Source organism: Chelmon rostratus, chromosome 22 (assembly GCF_017976325.1).
Source record: "Chelmon rostratus isolate fCheRos1 chromosome 22, fCheRos1.pri, whole genome shotgun sequence".
In the NCBI taxonomy this organism is placed as follows: Eukaryota; Metazoa; Chordata; class Actinopteri; order Chaetodontiformes; family Chaetodontidae; genus Chelmon; species Chelmon rostratus.
Window position 1 is genome coordinate 6,927,974 of NC_055679.1, and position 19,380 is coordinate 6,947,353.

At 41.6% G+C, this 19,380-nt stretch overlaps 1 protein-coding gene across 2 annotated transcripts in view; it reads left to right on the top strand.

Moving 5' to 3' along the window:
• The first annotated feature begins 855 nt into the window (after positions 1-855).
• gramd4a (GRAM domain containing 4a) overlaps positions 856-19,380 on the top strand; it is a 46,672-nt gene continuing 28,147 nt past the window's right edge. For both annotated transcript variants that reach the window (XM_041964081.1, XM_041964082.1), the window contains exons 1-3: positions 856-1,203; positions 8,794-9,007; positions 14,174-14,294. In XM_041964081.1, the coding sequence (XP_041820015.1) occupies positions 1,175-1,203; positions 8,794-9,007; positions 14,174-14,294 (364 nt within the window). In that variant the 5' untranslated portion in view covers positions 856-1,174. The remainder of the gene's footprint in view (positions 1,204-8,793; positions 9,008-14,173; positions 14,295-19,380) is intronic.

Below are 19,380 nucleotides of genomic sequence, written 5' to 3' on the forward strand. Positions count from 1 at the left end.
CAGGAATAATGCTGCGCAAACTCAAGATGTCATTCATCTGTTGACTTGTTTTAGACAGAAGAAAAAACAAACACTTTTAGGCTATAGTTTCAGTATTTTTAGCATTTTCCAGGTAGGATTCAGTATTTTTCCACCAGATTTTAATGCATGAAAGTGTGGAGAGGGCATTAAAATAGCATTTGGGCAATTAAACACTAACACTGTCACTCTCTAATCTAAATCTCTAATAGCCTCATAAATCTCTAATATCCTCATAAATGTTTCCATTGCAACAATGCGATTTGGCTCTCATTACAATTTTTGTGTTGACTTTCAAAAGAAGTGCCTTAAAGAACTGTTCCTATATTCATTTTAACTATGAACAATCCAAAGACAAAATCATTTTTAGACCTTTTAAGAAGGGAGGCTCTCTGAAGTGATCTCTGAAGGCCATATCTGGATTCAGTACTGATTACAGCATGCTATTAGACAATATTATAGAATCTGCATTCAAAATTAATGAGAAATTACATGAATGGGGCGTTTTCCCAAATGCATTCAATCAGTTGCTTGCACAGAGGAGACAGAGGCTGAGCTCACTGCGCCACAATGAGAGCAAGAATAGTACACAAACACCATCATTCGTCTTTTTTTTTTTTGGTTGATTTATTGTAACGCTCAGATACATGACAATAAGGCCATTGTTTAAGCACCTGTTTTATAATTTACCACGACATGATAGCGGGCGGCAGTGGGCGGCGGCGGGGAGAGGTGTTTCCTGTCTCTGAAGCGTCGCTCGCCGCTCGCGGCCCCTTTAAGAAAGCAGCGCCGCGCACTGACGACACATTCCCGGCTCGGCCCTGCTCCCTGCCCGCTTCTGCGGAATCAACAAGAGACCGAAGCAGCCGCGCATCCGCGAGCTCCGGAGCCGACGGCGCTGGACAGGGCAGCTCTCCCCGAGCAGGAGGGACGCGACTGGGTTTTTTTTGTTTTGTTTGCCCCCCCCCTCTCTGCCCGTGCACCCGCCCGGCGCTCAGCGGGAGACGACGTTCGGTCGGTGTGCGGAAACAAGCGGATATCGCTGGGATGGAGGGACCGAGTGAGCCGTTTTCGCCGTGAGACTGGCGCTAATTTGGACGTCCTGAGCAGCAGGTGTACTGACGGATAAAGCAGACTAAAGGCAATCTCAGTGTTCATGAAACTTTGCTACGATTTACGTGCTGGGTAAGAAGACTTGTTTTTTTCTCTTTATCACGTTATTTTAATCTCCATTGTTAAAATGAATTAAAAAAAAATAATGTATTGTTTTATGTCAACTGTCTACCCCGCTGTCTCTTCTTCGGGGTCGTCCAGAAATGCGACTTATTTGGTTTTCACGTCGTGTTTCCATATGTTACAGATAAAAAAAAATGTCGGACCGTTTGACGGCTTTTGAAGCCGTTAACTCGAGGCCTAACGTCAAACTCTGGTGTTTAATTCACTCGCTGACTCACTCTGTTGCCAAAATAGCGTGTAACGGACGCATTTGTGTTAAACAAAGCAATTTGGCCTTTAGCTTGTCGTGTACAGCCAAGTCTAACGGCCGCCCGCTGTTAATACAGTTAAAAGAAACAGAAAAACAGCGTCCATTGCTGCTTATCAAAGGACCGTTTCGGGTTTTCTGTGTTTTACCCTTAAACGCACCAAGTAGCCCCGTTACTGTATAGCCTAGCTACTGTGCGTTCACGTCTCTCAATGAATTTTGGGCACCCATTGATTCCGTGTTTCATTCATGACAAGTTGCACGATGCAAATGAACTTGCAGAATTGAAACTTGGCCTGGAGTCTTTTGTTATCACAGACATTGTTCACCACACCTTATTTTGCGTCTTGTCAAAGTTGCTAAGGCGCCTGAAAGTGCATCAGGATTTTAAAAGTGCTCCTGTGGTGTGTTCACAGACAGTGGGGAGCTCGGACGCCTCTGATTTGAGAGCACTTTTTTTTTAACAGTTGCTGTCAAAGGAAGATTAATTTCCCGCTGATGTTAGTGGGGAAGTGGAGACAGGCGTTTGTTTCCTGTTCCCCTCACACAGAGATCAAATTTGGTTCCACTTTGACCCGAGTCAACACTGTCTGTCCAGTTTGACGGGGCAGATTGACCAGTTGTTCAGGAAGTATTGATTGTTTATATCCTTGTTTATATAACTGCGTGGTGAAACGATAGCAGCAGAGTAGGAGGGCTGCTGCATTGAAGGCAGTGAGTGCAAGGGCAGGAATGGAGGGCAACAGCAACAAAGTTTTGTTACAGCGTGTCAGTGAATGTAACCTCGCCAGCTGTGGTCTGACTGTGCCCTAAAGCAGGAGGCCAGAACACTCATGTTTGCTAATATCAGTCAGTCCAGCCTTGAAAGCACCACAGCAGAGTACTTTTGTTGGTACTGTCTTTGCATGATGATTACAACTTCAGCTGTGTTTCTAACAACATAAATGGCAAACATGCCATTAAGGCTGCAAGTAAAGATTATTTTCATTGTCAATTAATCTGTAGATTATTTTTTCTATTAATCTGTTGGTTGTTTGGTCTATAAAATGTCAGAAAAATGGTGAAAAATGTTTCCCAAAGCCAAACATGACATCCTCAAATGTTGTGTTTTGTCCAGAATCCAAAGATATTCAGTTTACTGTCATGGAGCAGTAAACAAAACCTGGAAATATTCACATTTAAGAAGCTGGAATCAGAGAATTTAGATTTTCAAGTTGCCGATTGATTTAATATTTGACAAGTACTAGGTTAATGGATTGATGGTTCCAGCTCTGGATACCATTCACATGACTTATCATGTCAAAAACACAAACTGACAGCAATTATTCAAAGGCTGCACTGACAAGAAGTAACATGGACATGATGTTGGCCTTGAAAAATGCATTCCATTACTGACTTTTATTTTTGTTCAACCAGCTCCATGTTGCCCAGAGGGTTGCATTAGTGGGCTAGATAAAAGCTAATGCATTCAACTTGTCCCTAGGATTACTTTATTATTCTTGTGTCCAAATTTGTTGACTGGGACTCTAGTGAGGCCCTTGTTTAGCCTCCAACTACAAACAGAGCAGAATATGTCTAATAGGTCTAATTAGAGTTCATATCTCCACTCTCCCTCCTCCTTCCTGCTCCATCCCCAGGGTTGACATCAAATGAAAATAAGAGGCTTGATGAAAACATTTACAGTAACAATGTGTATGCAGATTGAGACTGTGTTCTTCAAGGGAAGCTTTGGTATTTTTTAACATGGGCCCTATTTTCCCATGTTTTTGTGTCTAAGTGAGAGATCTGCAGCCACAAAATGGGCAGCAATATAATCCTTCCGGGCAACTGCATCGACTAAAAGTGTTTGTTTTTGCCACTGACAGGCTCAGATTGTTGTTTTAAGTGTGACAACATCATGGAAAGGACACTACAGAGAAATGAAATGTTCTTCTTTCCCAGTCACCTGATCCAGTCTGTCTGTTATTGTGTCTTACCAAGTCTTGCTCAAGGAGAAGTCTTGTTTTCCAACAATGTGGTGTTTCAAAAAGGCATTGGTGGAAATGTGAGTGAGAGTTGGAGAGGGGAATGCCAGAAAGAGTTTGCAGTGTTGGAGTGCAGAAAACTCAGAGTTTCAATGTCATGGCTGAATATTTAGCTGATTTCAACAAACAAGTATATAATAAGTCACCTCTCACAAGACTTCAGAACAAGATGTTTGTGCCAGATCTGGTTAGACACATTGACAAACAGAATGGACGTTCATTGATGGTGAATTGCCTGGAACGATTACATTGCAGCTTGCTTCATGGCTGTTTACTGCAGTGCCCTCACTCAAAACTGGACCAATTTCAAAAATTGTTGTATATATTAGTCACATGGGAAAATAGGGTCCAGATTGAAAAGAAAAAAGCAAAGTTTCTTTTCATAAGAATGTGGATACTCAGTAGCTGCTTCTACCAAGCATTATTGTTTTGTCCTCTGTTAGAATGGCACCTGGCAGCATACTTCGTTTCATTACAAACAGATATTATTCAGCATGGCAGTAGCCTGATTTTTTTTTTCTTCTGACCATCTGTCACTTCATTATGAATGCAGAAAAGTGAGCGAAACAAAAGTTGAAGCTACTCCTTAGAACATTTGAGTCCACGCTGTTAAATGAGATTTTTAAAAGTCATCTCTCTCTCTGTGTCACAGTGTCTTATGAACCCTGTCGAAGTTTAGATTAGCTCTACAGCAGAGTCACTTGCTATTCTGAGCCTTGTTTCTAGAGAAACAAGCCCCATGGATGGTGATGACAGGATGGTCTTATGTGGTTTATGCAACACATTCGAGGTAGAGCACCTGTAAAAGGAAACGAGGTTTGCATCAGTCATCACAGCGGAAACACGACATTGTGGCATTTCTATTGAACACCTTTTTTTTTTTTTTTTTTTTTTCAAACTTTCTGTTTCTCTGAAACAAAATCTCACTGCCCAAAGAAAATCTCACTGCCCAAAGAAAATACGCTTGTACAGTAAGTGGCCTACTTGTGTGAGTGCTCTAGCCCATGTTGTACCCCCCCCCCCCCCCCCCCCCCCCCATCCCTTTTATGCATTAATTTTGAATGCAGATTCTATAGAAAGGACAACTCACATGTCATGTGGCTATACTGTGTCATCCTCCGATAGATGTAGATGGCCAGGGATGATAGTGAAGCCACTTGAATAGTTATTAATGTAAGATGAGTGTGTTTGTACACAGCTGAGAATATTATGGTTTATTAGCCTACCATTCAGTGTCCAATATAACACAACCACACTGATTCTCAGCTGAAAGTATCCATGTGCTTATAGTAACACATAAAAGAATGTGATGACTCTAATGACACTCATTACTTAGTCAATTAATTGAAAACTCCGTCAACAGAAAGTTACATAACTAGGTGAATTGATAACAAACCTTTAGTTGCAGCCCAACTGTAATTTTACTTATTAACCTTTATTGTTCTTATTTAATTTAAACAAAATTATTTCCCATCTTTTGTCTTGAATTTTACTGACCAACAGTGGACATTTCAATTGATTGTTTGTTGCCAATTTTGTATTACGTATTATTGTAGAAACTAGGGCTGCACTAAACATATTTTTGTTAATGAATCTGCAGATTATTTTCTCAACTAATCAACCAGTTGTCTTGTCTATAAAACATCAGAAAATGCATAATTTCCCAGCGGGAAAGATGACAAACAGTCCATGACCAACATCTAGTCAATTATCAGTGATAGAAAATATAACACAAAAGTTTCAAATTGTCACACTTTGGAAGCTGGAACCATCCTGTGTTTACTACGTTTTTCACATACTGTCATGGCTTAAATGCTACACTGATTATCAAAATAGTTGCTGATTAATTTTCTTTGCATCATCTAATAATTTCAGCTCGAGTATAAACTACAGTTGGAGTGTTTGATGATTCCATTTTTAACTCGACTGTCGCGTGTTGTAAGAAACGCTGATGTTGGCCAAAGGGCATTAGACTGCCTCTTAGCATGAATGACTGTGGTTGGCTGTTGCAGTGAGTGTGACCTGTGTGACCAAGAGTAACCTCCAGCTACTCCAGGTCATTAGCAGAAGATTACTCAGACAGGCGTAAGCACACACACTAACACACTCAGGTACAGTATATCAGGCTTGTACAGTAGATACACAGTACACACCAGGCTTGTAAAGCTACTCACCCTTAACTAATGTATGCAGAAATAAACAAACACTATCCATCCACGTGTGTGTTTTGCTACACAGTTGTTTTGTCTTATGTGCACGTGTGTGCATATTTTTGCCTCTTGGTTATGTTTTGTGACTGCACCAGCCTGTGCCCTAGCTTGTGTATTAACAGTGACTTATGATTAGGTAAAGGTGGATGGCGGTGTGTTTGTGTTTGTACATAACTGCGCAAATGCATCAAGAGGCTTGTTTGTGCACATTCCCTCAGCAACATTCACAGAGTGATCAGACCTTGAGCTTAAGCCCCGTCCTCCTCCTCCTCCTCCTCCTCCTCCTCCTGTCCTCTTTTCATCTTTTCATCCTCCTATTTAAGATGGTGTTGTGGTAGAAACTGCCTCTGGACTGAGGAAGCACATACTTAAAAGAAGGAGATAAATAAAGGAGAGGCAGTCTGAAGAACACCACAGTGAAAAGAAGCAGAGAATAGCATAGAAACAAGTAATGTGCTCTAAAATATGATCTTAGTTTATACTGATTATGGCTGTGTTTCATATATATTGTTTAAAGACTGAGTCAAGTGTTGTTTATTTCATTTTATCAATGGAACTCGCAATGAAAATGTGAATTTCTGAGGTGGGTTTCGAAACATCAAATGTCTTAAAACTGATGCTCTTATTAATCACTATTGTTAGAGCTTGATTTTGTGGTAGGTAGCTGTAGGTTTTTTTGAGCTGACCAGAGGCTCCCTGAGCTGTAGCACTGAGCAGGTTGCATGTGAAGTCAGGCGGTTATTGTGAGAACGGATTTCGTTGTGACAGGTGTCTTGACAAGAGAAGGGAAGTGTTTATTAAGCTGCCACTCACCACGTTTCCACTCACCCCTCAGCTAAGAAAGATCAACCCACCAGTCACCTCTGTATTTGCCACTTGTATGTGGTTACCCCATGTGGGTGGGTTGTCTACATGAGGAACTAAAAATGTGTTTTAAGTTCATGCACAAAAACCTTTTGCTGATTTAATTCCAAACTGTCTGTTTATTTGTCTGATGTGAGAAGAGATGCAACGAAAGGAGAGTCAAGATAAAAGAACGTCCTTTCCTTTCAAGCATACTGTGTAGGACAGTTACCACTATTTAACCACTTATTTTTTTCCCGTCCTCTCACATGACAAAACAGAATGTAGAAACAGAATTAGTCTACATGTGTTTCTCCTTAAAATTGTTATTTGTGTATGCATTTATTGATATTTTCCTTGTAAATCTATTCTGTAACAATGTGAATGTAGGAATAGTGTATTTTGGTTGCCTGATTAAGACACCCCAAAATCACTATTGAAGTTTATTTGTTGTCATTGTCAGATTTGCACACCCAGCTGCAGCCAAGATGCTCCTGAAGTCCCAAGATGATCAGTGAGATCAGTGCTTTCTCTCACTTAATCCCGTCCCAAATGACAAATCACAGCTGTCAAAAAACAACACTGTCATGTTGACCACACATTCTGTGGCTCAGTGCTCAGCTGCTGCAAAGGATGATGGATGATTTTGACAATTTTTTGACAGTGCATTCGGTCAAGTCAGGAATGACCTAGTAATAGTAATAGTTGTAGTACTAGTACTACAAGGGATTCTTGTTGTTTCATTCAGTCAGCATGTCTCATTCAAAGACAAGACATAATGGCAGTGCTAGCTATAAAGTCTACACTTTGGGTGCAGTCAGAATTTAATAGGCTGCGGACATTTACCTACCAGTAACAGCAGCGAGGGGACCATCGTTAGCATTTGCTTGCAAATGCTTTGCTAGGAACAGTTTACCACCTGTTGTCGTTTAAAACTGGCTCTCATTTCGATCCTAATCATGATCTATTTCTCATTTGTACTGTAGTTGGCTTGTATTGGCTTACTTATGGTGGGCATTAAGGAGGTCATTTATCCTGTCTGTGTTTTGTTTCTATCAGTGGGATTCATTTTACTGCAGTATCAGACTACTGCTGCTGAATGCAGAGGAAACGCTGCAGCAGCTTGACTCCTGTGACTCCCTGTATGATGACACATCCAGCTCCCCGTTCTATCTGTCATCATTACTTGATGTTACTCTCGGCCCTTGATACCAAAACACAACCATTAAGCCTTTCACAACCTCTCACAACCACTGCCACCGTTCCCGCCATGGAAATGAAATCAATAAATGGGGCCAGCAGATCTGCTGCTGTCAACTGTTTGTCAGAGGACTGAAAGGATGTGGTTGTCATGGCTCTAACAGGGTTACTGCTTCCATCATCCTGTGTAGGCCAAAAGGGAGAGCAGAACTCTAACCTTTAATGCTAATGAAGCTCTAACCTTGTCATTGTTTGAGTTTGGCTTGTGTAATGTCATATGTTCCCTTGGGGAAAATTAGCTATGGGCAGAAAGGGGAGTTAAAATGGGTGGAGTTGTTGGGCAACTTCAGACAGGGGTGAACAGAGAGTTTGCAGTACTCGCAGTTCAAGCTTTGAGATGCGTTCCAGAATAAAATGCAAAAGAATTGTGACACCTACCAGAAATAGTTGATGTCATCACAGACACTGTTTTTTTTTGTTTTTTTAAAATTGAAGTAACTGTTAATACTGAACTTCAAGAGAGTAATTTTTGGAGGTGGAAATGAGAAGTTTTAATACACAACACAAGATGGCAGTTGTTTTAAGCCATGCTAGAAGTTTGGCTGTAGGGGTGGGAATGTAGGTCTGTGGGTCAATCATTCCACCACTTTGCTTCAGACTAAAATACTCAACAAGTAGTGGATGGATTGCCATGAAATGTAAAGGAGATTGTATGTTTTGTTCTAGGTTATCCTAAAACTAGGTTCCCCTTATTCCTGATGTTCCTTTTGGGTCCTGGAGACCTGGGCCCACTTAAATAGCACAAAACATTCTCAGGATTGTTTATCAGCTTGATTTGTTTAAAAGAGATTATTTCTCTGTTAATAAATGACTTTTTGGCAAATGAAAGAAACATATACAGTATATATATATATATTTGTTCATTCATAGATGAGATTACAATAATTTTTTACATATTCGGTTTTAACCTATACAGTCACTTTAACAATAACCCCTGTGTTTTGTGTCCCCACAGGGTTGCCGTCCGCCATGTTAAGGTAAAGCCCAGGTGCGCGGTGTTGACCATGCTAAAGCGCCTGGACAAGATCCGCTTCCGAGGCCCCAGGACGAGAGACGACTTCCCGGATCTGGCCGAGTCGCCACCCGCCTCCGACAACGAATGTAGCGACGACATGCAGCTGAAGCCCAGAGCAGCTCTGCGAGACACAGAGGACCTCCTGCGAGACCCTGTGAGTGCTCATCCTGCATACTTGCATGAGTGTGTGTTTGGCCTGGGCTTTTGATTTGGAGCCGCATTTGCGGTTAATCGTGTTTTATGGAGAAAGGTGATTTTATTATTATTATTTTTTATTTTCCTGTTTGTTTCTTCTGCTTTTAAGCCTTTTTTTTTTCCTTAATTTTACCGAGGTTTATGTCCTTCCCTTCCCATAAAGTAAATGTTATCTTGCTTTTGTCTTACATATATGCATTTAGCCTTGACTGGCTAGGACACACACACATGGCAGGTTTTTTTAATGTACGCATTAATTATTCCATCTGAAAAAGATACTCTGACCTCAGAATGACACAAACCAGCAGAGGGAGGGGGATATGCAGTAGCAGCTGTTCCACCGTTCTGATGTTGTTTTATGTCTTAATAAATGTTAAGGACACAAGAATGACACTATGTCGTTTTATTTAATCCCACCTGTTTTTAGTTATACTCCAAAGAGAGGGGAAGAAAGATGGACGACTTGGTTGTCATGATAAAGAAAAAAGGAGATGATGACAGCAATAAATAGGGAAAACAGAGATGAGAATCAGCAGCAGAAATAGTGAAAGCAGTGGTGAGATGCACAGATACCGGATAGCAGGAAGGGGATGAAAAATGGAAGGGGAGAAAAGATTAAAGCAGAGAAAGTGATAAAGGAGCCTAGAGGACAGCAATCGAGCCTCAGACGGCTGGACCCTGAGATGTCCAGAGGAGAGGAGATGGACAGGATGAAGAGAGCTCAACAGCCGTGACAAAACAATCCACATCATGATTTCTGGTATTTCTTCCTCCCACACTAGTGGGACAGTGTTCATATTTCATGGAATCTGCAGCTCTCTCTCATCCACGTGGTTGACTAAAACAGCAGTATTGCCGTCATCATCTTGCTCATGCATTGATAGGAAGATACTCGGATAACAAACACTGGATTAGTCACTTGATTGTATCATTTCCGGAATGAAGGCCCAAGGAAACTCTATCACACCTTCATTTTCTCTCTTTGTTTCTCCTCAAATAGACAGTTGATATGACTCCCCATTCAAAGCTGCACGACACCCGGTGGTGAATGAGTGGTACTTAGAGACCAAATACATCATTAGATCATAACAGGCCTAAGTGTACCCACATAGGAATAAAACAATGTTAAATTATGGCTTTTTCATTCGGTTTTGCAGCAATATTTTTTTAAATTAGTGATCTAGCTGACGATGGCTCCTCGTAGCATCCTCTGTGGGCACGAGCAACATGTTTCTGTATTTGCATGTATGTGCACAAGTGTGTATTTGTGAGTTGATGTTTGTCTGTCAGTGTGTGCACTGGTGTTTGTCTGCGTGAGCACAAGCCCACTGGGAAGGCATCGCCCACATCACAGCACTGATGAGTCACACTCCAAAGCCCCAAAATAGACCAAGCTAGCTCTTATCCCTGCTGGGACACACACACATACATATGCATACACATACATACATAAAGCATCCACTTTCTCCCACAAAAGATGCAGTTGCAGTCAATATCTGTTTGGCAGAAATCTCATCTTCCCTGTGTAGTGCCCTTCAAAGGCTCCTACTGGCACACTGCAGCCCACCCAGACTGCATTGATATCTCGCCACTCTCCAGGATCAGATCACATGACCTAGCTCTCAACCTCACCTTCATTACCTCATCTGTTAATAGGAGGACAGAGTGTGCCCTTTGCCTGCAGAATACATGCACAGAGACTTTTTTTTGACAAACTAGCTTGTGTCATCCATACTAAATAGGTAGAATGTCACTGAGCAGATGGTGTTCAGTCATTGCACAGACGACTGCATGCGACCTCATTGGCCTCCACCCATTTTTTCTGCTAGATCAGGTGGCTTCCTCCCCACGTTTGTCATACTTTGTGTGATCCTTTCATTTATCTGAAGCACATTTAGATGGTGATGCAATGCAACCCAAGACAAAGCACAAAATAATGCAAAAATACCCTCCTGTTCCTGTTGTGTATATCCTGTATACCCTTAGGATTTAGAATCAAGTCTTTTTATCTTTTTCAGTTTCATAGTTCAGGGTAAAGATCAATTCTACAATGGCAGAAAAATCCTAAAACAGTTCTCTACAGTTATGTCTTTGGATTATGGTTCTGAACAGTAATCTCTCTATTGAAATGTAAACTAAAGTCAAGTTTGTTTGTTTTTTGTTACAGCTGTGACCTAGTAGCCACTCCAGAGTAAATACAATGTAGGTTTAAATTTACCGGCTAACTGTATGAAGAGCTAAATCCCTGAGGTGGTTCTGATTTTTGGTGTGTGGTGAGAATCGTCTGAGCATCGCCTGGTTTGAGCATACCTCTCAGCTGAATGTGTTAAGGTTTTGATATGCCCAGCATTATACAAGTCAGGAAATCACAGGCTTACAGGAAATCAGATCGGGTGAGGGACTAGGGGGGTGTATGATTTCAGTGGAGGGAAAATAAAAAAGTGAAAGTAGAACAGGCAGTTCAGATAATGTCTGTCAAGAAGAGTATAACAGCATTATTGGTTACATTGCCAGAATTGTCAGCCATCAGCAGGGGATTCATCATTCCCCCCTGATATCCTCGTTTTAGACAATTTAAATGTTTTTTCTCAATACTGTTAGCATACTAGTAATGCAGCGTGATGTGCCACAAACGCCTGATATTCACAGATTCTAATCATAAATTCCGCTGACTGTTCTGCTTTGTGAATGGCTTCATCTGGCTCCTTTTGAAGCAGTTAATATGCTCTGTTGGTCGGGACGTCTTTACAGCCACACATTTTATAACACACCAGTGTCCATTTTGTGAGAATCGCTTTCTGTTAATTATTGGACATGGCTGATCAAAAAGGACTACCACCACCAGCCTGCTCGAACCAACAATCTGCCAAGCATGAAGAAGGTCTCTTGTGTTATGTGTGTTTATGAGCAGAACAAGGCCTTGAAATCACACCTTCTGTATTTCCCCCTCCCACTGTGAGACTCCCATCGAGCCTCATGAGAAAGCTGCAGGCTTAAAAAGCACAGGCACTTTCACTACATAGAGGAATGAGGATGTAAAAAGCATTTGAGATCCCAAGAGCTGTTCTCCAGGATAAAACAGAAATTTCTGTGTCAGTTCTGTACTGAGCCAACCATACAAACCATGGACAATGTCCCTGTAGAGGCTGAGCACAGAGAGAGGACGAGTGGAATGAGGAGAGAAAATGATCATATGACAAGAACAGCAGATGACTGAGGGGTGTTATCAGGAGGTTAGGGAGATCAGTCAGTAGAAATCCCTAAACTAGAGGCAAAGAAAGAGGTGGCAGGCAGCATTAAGATCTTCACTGTCTCCATGCAGAAAAGCCAGCAAACTCACTGAAGTTCTGCAGGACAGAACAGAGTCACAATGAAAGCTTCCTTAAAGATTTGCAGCAGGAAATTGCTAACTTGAAGAACAGAGGTACAGAGCTTGGTCTAATTTTGTTTTATTTTTTGTGTTCTTTTGTGCTGGTATGATTACAGTTCACCTTCTAGACATTACAGAAAGAACCAGGGTTGTTGATTTGTGGTTTATCTGCAATGTAGATTCATAATGCAGAAAATGTGTGGCAACATCTGTTCACCTCTTACAGAAGAGTTTATGATCAGCTCTGCTCTTAAAGATGTGAACCTTCAGCAGAACAACAACTAAATGATAGATATGCAAAGAGTGAGTGTAAAGCAAAGTAGCTCTCCCTATCGTAATAATGATGCTTTAAGTATTCCATAAGATGATGATTTTCATTTGTTTGCTTCAGCTTTTCCGGTCATGTCTACTCGTTTTTCTTTGCTGAAACACAGCATTCAGAAATATAACTGTTTCAGACATAGAAAAGATGGCGGAGTGTTACAGCAGGACACAGAGAGATTCCTAGGCTCACATCAGCTACAGTCATGACAGAGGGAGAGGGGGAACACAATAATTAATCAGCCGATAATCGTCCAGGGTGACGTCAGGGCTTGACCTACTTTTGATTACCAGGAGGTTGTGACTGAGAGCTGACGACTGCATTACACAACATGAAGGTGTATTTATGTTATATACCGTCCTCGGACCAAACCACCAGCGATTTGATGTTTTGAAAAAGCTTTCAAAATTCAAGCCCAAGAACATTGAAGCTGAGCGCTGGCGATGCAGCAGAACTTCATTTCACTCCCACCGTCCGCTCTGGTCATTTCTTCCACGTCCTCCTCGTCTCTCCTCTTCTGTCTTCGTCTTTCATCCCCCTGCCTCCATTTAATTCTCGTACACTCCTTCTCTCGTTTGTTTTCTTTGAAGTGCTTCTTTATTCAGAGACACCCTCTCCATCTCTCTGTCTCCGGAGCACATTTTTTTCAGGTCAATGTCAGTTTTGTGCTATCTCTCTCTCCCTCTCTCCTCCTTTCTCTCTCTCTCTCTCGCTGTGTCTCTTTTGCAGAGAGCACACCAGCTAAAGACATTGCAGTGTGTCGACGCAGGCACGCACAAACCACGCTGGTTGCTGTCAGGGAGAAGCTGCTGCAGCTTGTGTGTGTGCGCGTGTGTGGCAGGAGTCTTTTAAAGGACCCTTGCAGTAGTCGTGCAGCGATGCTCAACCTACAGCGCTCATCCTCCGCCAGCACAGCCATCTCTCCTTTCCTTTTGCGCCTTCCTCTCCTCTCCCTCCACCACCCACTCACCCCTTTCTTCCTCACACTTTGTCCCTCGTTGCTCTCCACTCGCACACAGTCGTCACCTCTCAATCATTGTCATTCACGGCGTCCACCTACACACATGTTGTGTTGCTAGTTTTGTGTGTCAGGGTTAAAGCCCTTAGTCAGAGGCGTGTGAGTCATCAGTGTTGCTGTAGTCAGAAGAGGGGGATTCTCCTCTTTTTCGCCTTCCTCCTCCCATCTTGCTCCAGCTGGACTAAAGGAAAGGAGGAAACGTTAGCGTGAGTCATGGTGCCATGTTAATTTGTGTGTGTGTGCGTCTGTGTGTGTGTGTGTTCGGTCATATGAGATATCTTTGCTTGTTCTCTCTTGTATGTATTTTGTTGACAAGTAATTCTAAAACTAAACCCGTCTTTGTTTTGTTTTCTGTGTTTGTGAATGCAAATGTCTATGTGGGTGTGTGCATGAATGCGTGTGTGTGCGTGCACAGGCTGGTTCGGGGTCTCCCACCATGGCTGCGGCCATCCAGGACTTCCAGAGGTCGGAGTCAGACCGACTCAATGAAGTCAAAGGTCACCTGGAAATTGCCTTATTGGAGAAACATTTCCTACGTGAGTATGCAGACACACGTACAGAAGCCAATACACACAACACCAGGCCTGGACCAAATCATAGTGTCAGACACTTTCTGGTCTTTTGGAGTCTGTGTTCAGTGTTCAGTCGTTGTGTTTTACTGTTTTTTGTTACCCACAAGCTGCCTTGCCTACCTCTAATTTCAGTTAGAGATTTCCTATACCCAGAATCCCTGAGAAAGGCCCTGAACTTGTGGCATTCAGCTCATGGTTATACAGTATGTGTAGGCGGTGAGATTGTTCACAGCACCAAGAGCAAAGAAGCAACAATGAGGAAAAAGCGAGGCTTCTATGTGTTGCAGTAGTGACTTTGTGTTGTAGAGATGCTGCCTCTTTCTACATTTTCTTATCCACGGTGCCTCTCTGATTCGATACCAAATGGTGAATGTGGCAGGAAGCCTCCTGTATTTGATGAAAAGGTCTGGTTAAACTCAGTTGTAGCACAAATGAAAATCTCTCCTCGCACCTAATCCTGGCACTTACTCTTCTCATTTCCTCAGAAAAAGAAAAAAACATTTATTGTAACAATGGACATAATCTTAGTTGTTTTTTGGGAGGGGTGCACTTACAGCTTTTGCTGAATTCATGCTCTTCCTGCAGAGGTTGAATGCATTTACTGTAGGTTTCTTCGGAAAGAAAGTGTCTGATTGTGATGTAATAATGCATCTCTTACAGTAGACCTTAATGTGTGCATTAGCTTTAAGCTGTAAGCATCCTGTGATATCAGTCTGGCTTGTGGTTTCACAGTCTTGCAGGCGGTTGGTTTTGTGCATTGCACTTGGTTTATGTGTGCAAATTCTTGCAGACTGGCAGTCTTAAAGTTCAAAGAACTGTATTGCATCTTTGAACAGTGTTTGGTTCCATTGCTTTATATCATGTTTGCTATTATTGATTTCAACGACATTGCCAAATTTTGAGTTTTATCCTGTCTTACCTTTCAAATTTAGGACAGCTCAGCTACCTTGCCTCTGTAAAAACAAACTTTTCTTTGGTTTCACAGAAATACACAAAGTCAGAATGATAAGGGGAAACTATTTAACACACAAGGTTGAATAGACTTAACATAACTATGTGATCTGATGTATAATGAATGGGAAATAACAACAGTAACATCTTATTTTGTAAGTGTATGTTAGCAATCCTGAAAGAACACTAAGAACATAATGGAAGCAAGCAGCTGCTGAGTTAATGTTAATCAATCTACCATGTAACACCAAAGAGACACATTGTGCGGTGAAGCAGCCATGAAGCAGCAGTGCACCTTCAAACCGTCTATTTATTGATTTATTTATTCATTCGTTCATTTGTTGTTTGCTCCATGCACATCCTTGCAATCTACAGTGCAGTATCTGCGGGGATTCAACAAGAGGTGATATTGCCAAGTTGCTGGCCACATCCCATAACACCAAACACATGCTTGACTGAAAAAATATGTATATGTAGGAAACCTGTGTCAGGCTAGTTTTTTGCTCTAAATGGAATTAAATCAATGCTATAGTCAAATTTTTACAATTACAGTAAATCTAATGAGTAAAACAGGTCCCACAAAGGGGATGAACTCAGTGAGAATAATCACCTGACTTTGCAGCTCTGTTTTTTGTTTTACAGCCTGCAAACGTCAAAAAATGCGACTGCATCTTAACTTGCCAAGGACCAAACAATATGGAGACAAAATTGGCAACTACCTGGTGAACATAGTGAAACATTTAGCAGATAAAGAGCCAGATATTTCTTTCAAGAGTTGGTGGAGACCAAAACAAAGCTAAAATGAGAGTGCATGTTGGACTTACATTTATCAGTTGGACACAAACAGGATTCCAGATGGACTACTAACAATGTGAACTTAAACAATACTCAAGCAACATGTTTGTTAAACCTGCACTCACCGTTTAGGGCTGTCGCCTTTTAGAAAAAATCAGTTCAAATGAATTCAAACTAACTTGTAATGTGTTCTAATTAATTTGAATGTAACCCACATAGCCTATCCTGCAGTTTGTTGTTGATGTGGTTACAATGGATTTGCTCCCCATTCGTGAAAACACAGACCTAAATCATGACTCCATCTCATAGTGAAGCATCCCCCAGTGACAAGCTGGTGGCCATAAAATGATCTGCTTCTCTTACTGTTCCAGTGTAGTTTTAGGGTGAGGTGAACATAGTAATTCTTTGCCCAATGTATTGCAGTTTGGAGTTATGGATTTACTATTTGTCTGTATACTGTAAACTAAGGCTAGGGGAGGAGTGAATGGGTGACGCAGAGGCAAGATGATGGCAATGATGCTTATCCTGAGTCCACCCACTCAGCTCACACACATTTACAAGGTTGTCTAACCTGGTATCCAGTGAGGGGTACTGGTTGTCCTGTACCGTGCAGCACATTGACAGTCCCGGTGTGTAATGGACTGTGAACCCCCCACCCCCTTCCCTTTCGACTGTGTGTCTATTAGAGAGTGGGTGAGAGACAGGGAGAGAGCATGTGAAAGAGAATACCTCAGGCTATGTCCTCTCTCACAATGCCTGTGCCTGAGCTAAAAGGGCTAGATTCATTGTCACACAGTCAGGATGCTAACCAGACGAGCTCTCCCTTCACGGACCTTTCTTTCATCCTGTTTGCCCTTTCCTTACGTCCTCCGTTTTTTCGTACCCCCTCGCTTTCTTTAAGCAAAAAAAAAAAAAAAAACCTCAAGAGGCATCACTGCCTTTTTCTCGCCATCCTGCTGAGCTGGTCTTTCAGAGTCTGCCCGCCATTCCCTGCTCTTCTTTTCTGGATCAGTCTCGGCTTTCTCTTTCCTCATTTTCCCCCCTTCTCTTCTTTTATCGCTCTTTTTGATTTTCCTTTCCTTTTATGTTTCCTCTCTGTTACACATCTATGTGGTGATCTGAGATTCTGACAAACACATGCTTGCACATAAACACTGCAGGAGGTGAAACAGCTGTGACAGTTTCATGAGCTCAAAGAGTTAAGAAAAAATGCAATCAGTGCGCTTCCTAAGATGGCAGCCACTTGGTATTTTGTAAGGGGACACTGAAGGGGAGGAACCTTCATACATGTTGCCTTCTGCTCTTGATTGGGAAAGGGTATTGGTAGCTCTGGGTAATGTTGTTTTTTCTTTTAACATTACCTCAAGTGTTTCTATTCCTTTTCCTTTCTTGTAGCTGCCTGCTGCTTCTCCCTTTCACACTGTTTGGTTATCCATTTCTCTCATGTCTGTCAATCTCACGTCCTATCCCTGGTCGGTATGATCGTACTTCGGAGAACACTGAAGCGTGACAATCCATTAGCACCAAATGGAGTCCTGAGCTCTCTGCCTTGCGCTCTAGTTATTGCGTATTCTATTTCTATTTTCCTTTGCACTCTTGTCTGCTTTCCTGTACCGTATGTGATTTTTCTCATAGTGTAGCCTGCTAAAGAAAGACCTACAGGAGTGTGCATTCATCATATTCTCAGTTATGCACTGAGAACGGATAAACACATGCTTATATGTACAGTTTGCCATTCGTTAAAGCTAAGGAGATTAGTGGGGTGAAACAAAAGGTTCCTTGTAGCAAGACATTATGGGTTTATGTGTTGTGTAATGGCTTTTCTGGAGCACAGGTAATATAGGAAAACAACATAACATAGTGTGAGAAGACTAGCCATAGTTTGCACATTGAAAGGATTTCAATTTTAGTCTTGGTTGATTTGGCAACACCTGTGGTTACTAGTGGTAGCAGCAAGTGATACTACAGGTCCAAGAATTCTTTAGATACCGAACACTATTGTATTGTTATTATGTTGCTGTTATTAATGTATTTCTGTTTTGTCAGAAGTACAGCAAGAGTAACTGGTTTATCTGTTTACAACAGAGCCAAACAAATGTGTTTTAATGTTTTTCAATGAAGAAGTCAGTCAGCGATTGGCCTTTTTTTATCATGCCATGATGACCAAACGCAATCTGATTTCATGTTGCAAATGTATTTTTCCACACAGCATCAGGGCACGTAAGGGTTTGCTCAGAAGTTAGAGATGTGCAGCCTGTTGCTTTCTGCTCTTCATCTGACAGCTCACTGTGGCTGCTTTTTCTTGTTCCATTACTCCCTGTAATATTTTAAAGTGAATCAGCAATCAAAAAATGTTGAAAATGATTTGTTTTGTAGACGCAAATTTGATGAACATGGTCACAGCTAACCTCTGTGACAAACACGTTGGGTTTCCTTGTGACACCCTGTGCTTTGCGACTTGATAGAGTTTAACGTGAAGCTGCAGTAGAAAACTGTGTTTGTGTTAACAGTAGCTTAATGCAGCCCTGACACAGCTGCACGCTACAATTGGTTAACAGTGAGGCTGATGTCCGTGAGATGAAATTAGGAACCGTAGCGCTGGATGACCTCTATGCATCATTTCCTGTGAATCCCTCATGTGATTGTAAGCAAGTTGGTTCCAGTGTGAGAACACCAATAACAATGAAACCTACTGTATTATGTCTACTGAATGTAAATACATTGAATGGCTATTGCAGAAAACATTGTTATTGCATTGCATAAAAAGGAAGTTGCTTTCCTATGTTATATAGCAGTGTATATATAGCAGTTTTGGACTGTTGTCAGTCAGCCAGATGATGTAAAGACATCACTTTTGGGATCTGGCAAATTGTGACATGTGTGAATAAGACTAAACAATTAATGGAAAAAATCGATGCATTAATAAGAAAATAATGATCCACAGCCTTAAATGTGTCATGGTTCATATAGGGGACAGTTTCATCATTGAAAGGTCACTGTTTTCAACAGCCAGCACTTCTTGCTTGTTAATTTGAAGTCGCTCGAGAGAAAACTTCCAGCTCCACACCTAAAATATGAATGAGTTCCACTTTTGCTGCTCCTAGCTTTTTATCTCTTCTTATCTCCCCAGGGCTAATTTGAGTTTACAGTTCAGTTTTAGGTTCACGGTGCAGTTTTTTCCACTGAGAAGATGAGATGGCCTCTTGCTTTCCCAGAGGAAAAGGACAATAATGGCATGTTAGGAAATAGGAGCAGAAGTAACTCATTCCAAACCTTGAAGTCGGTGTTGGTTTTGTGCTTATTC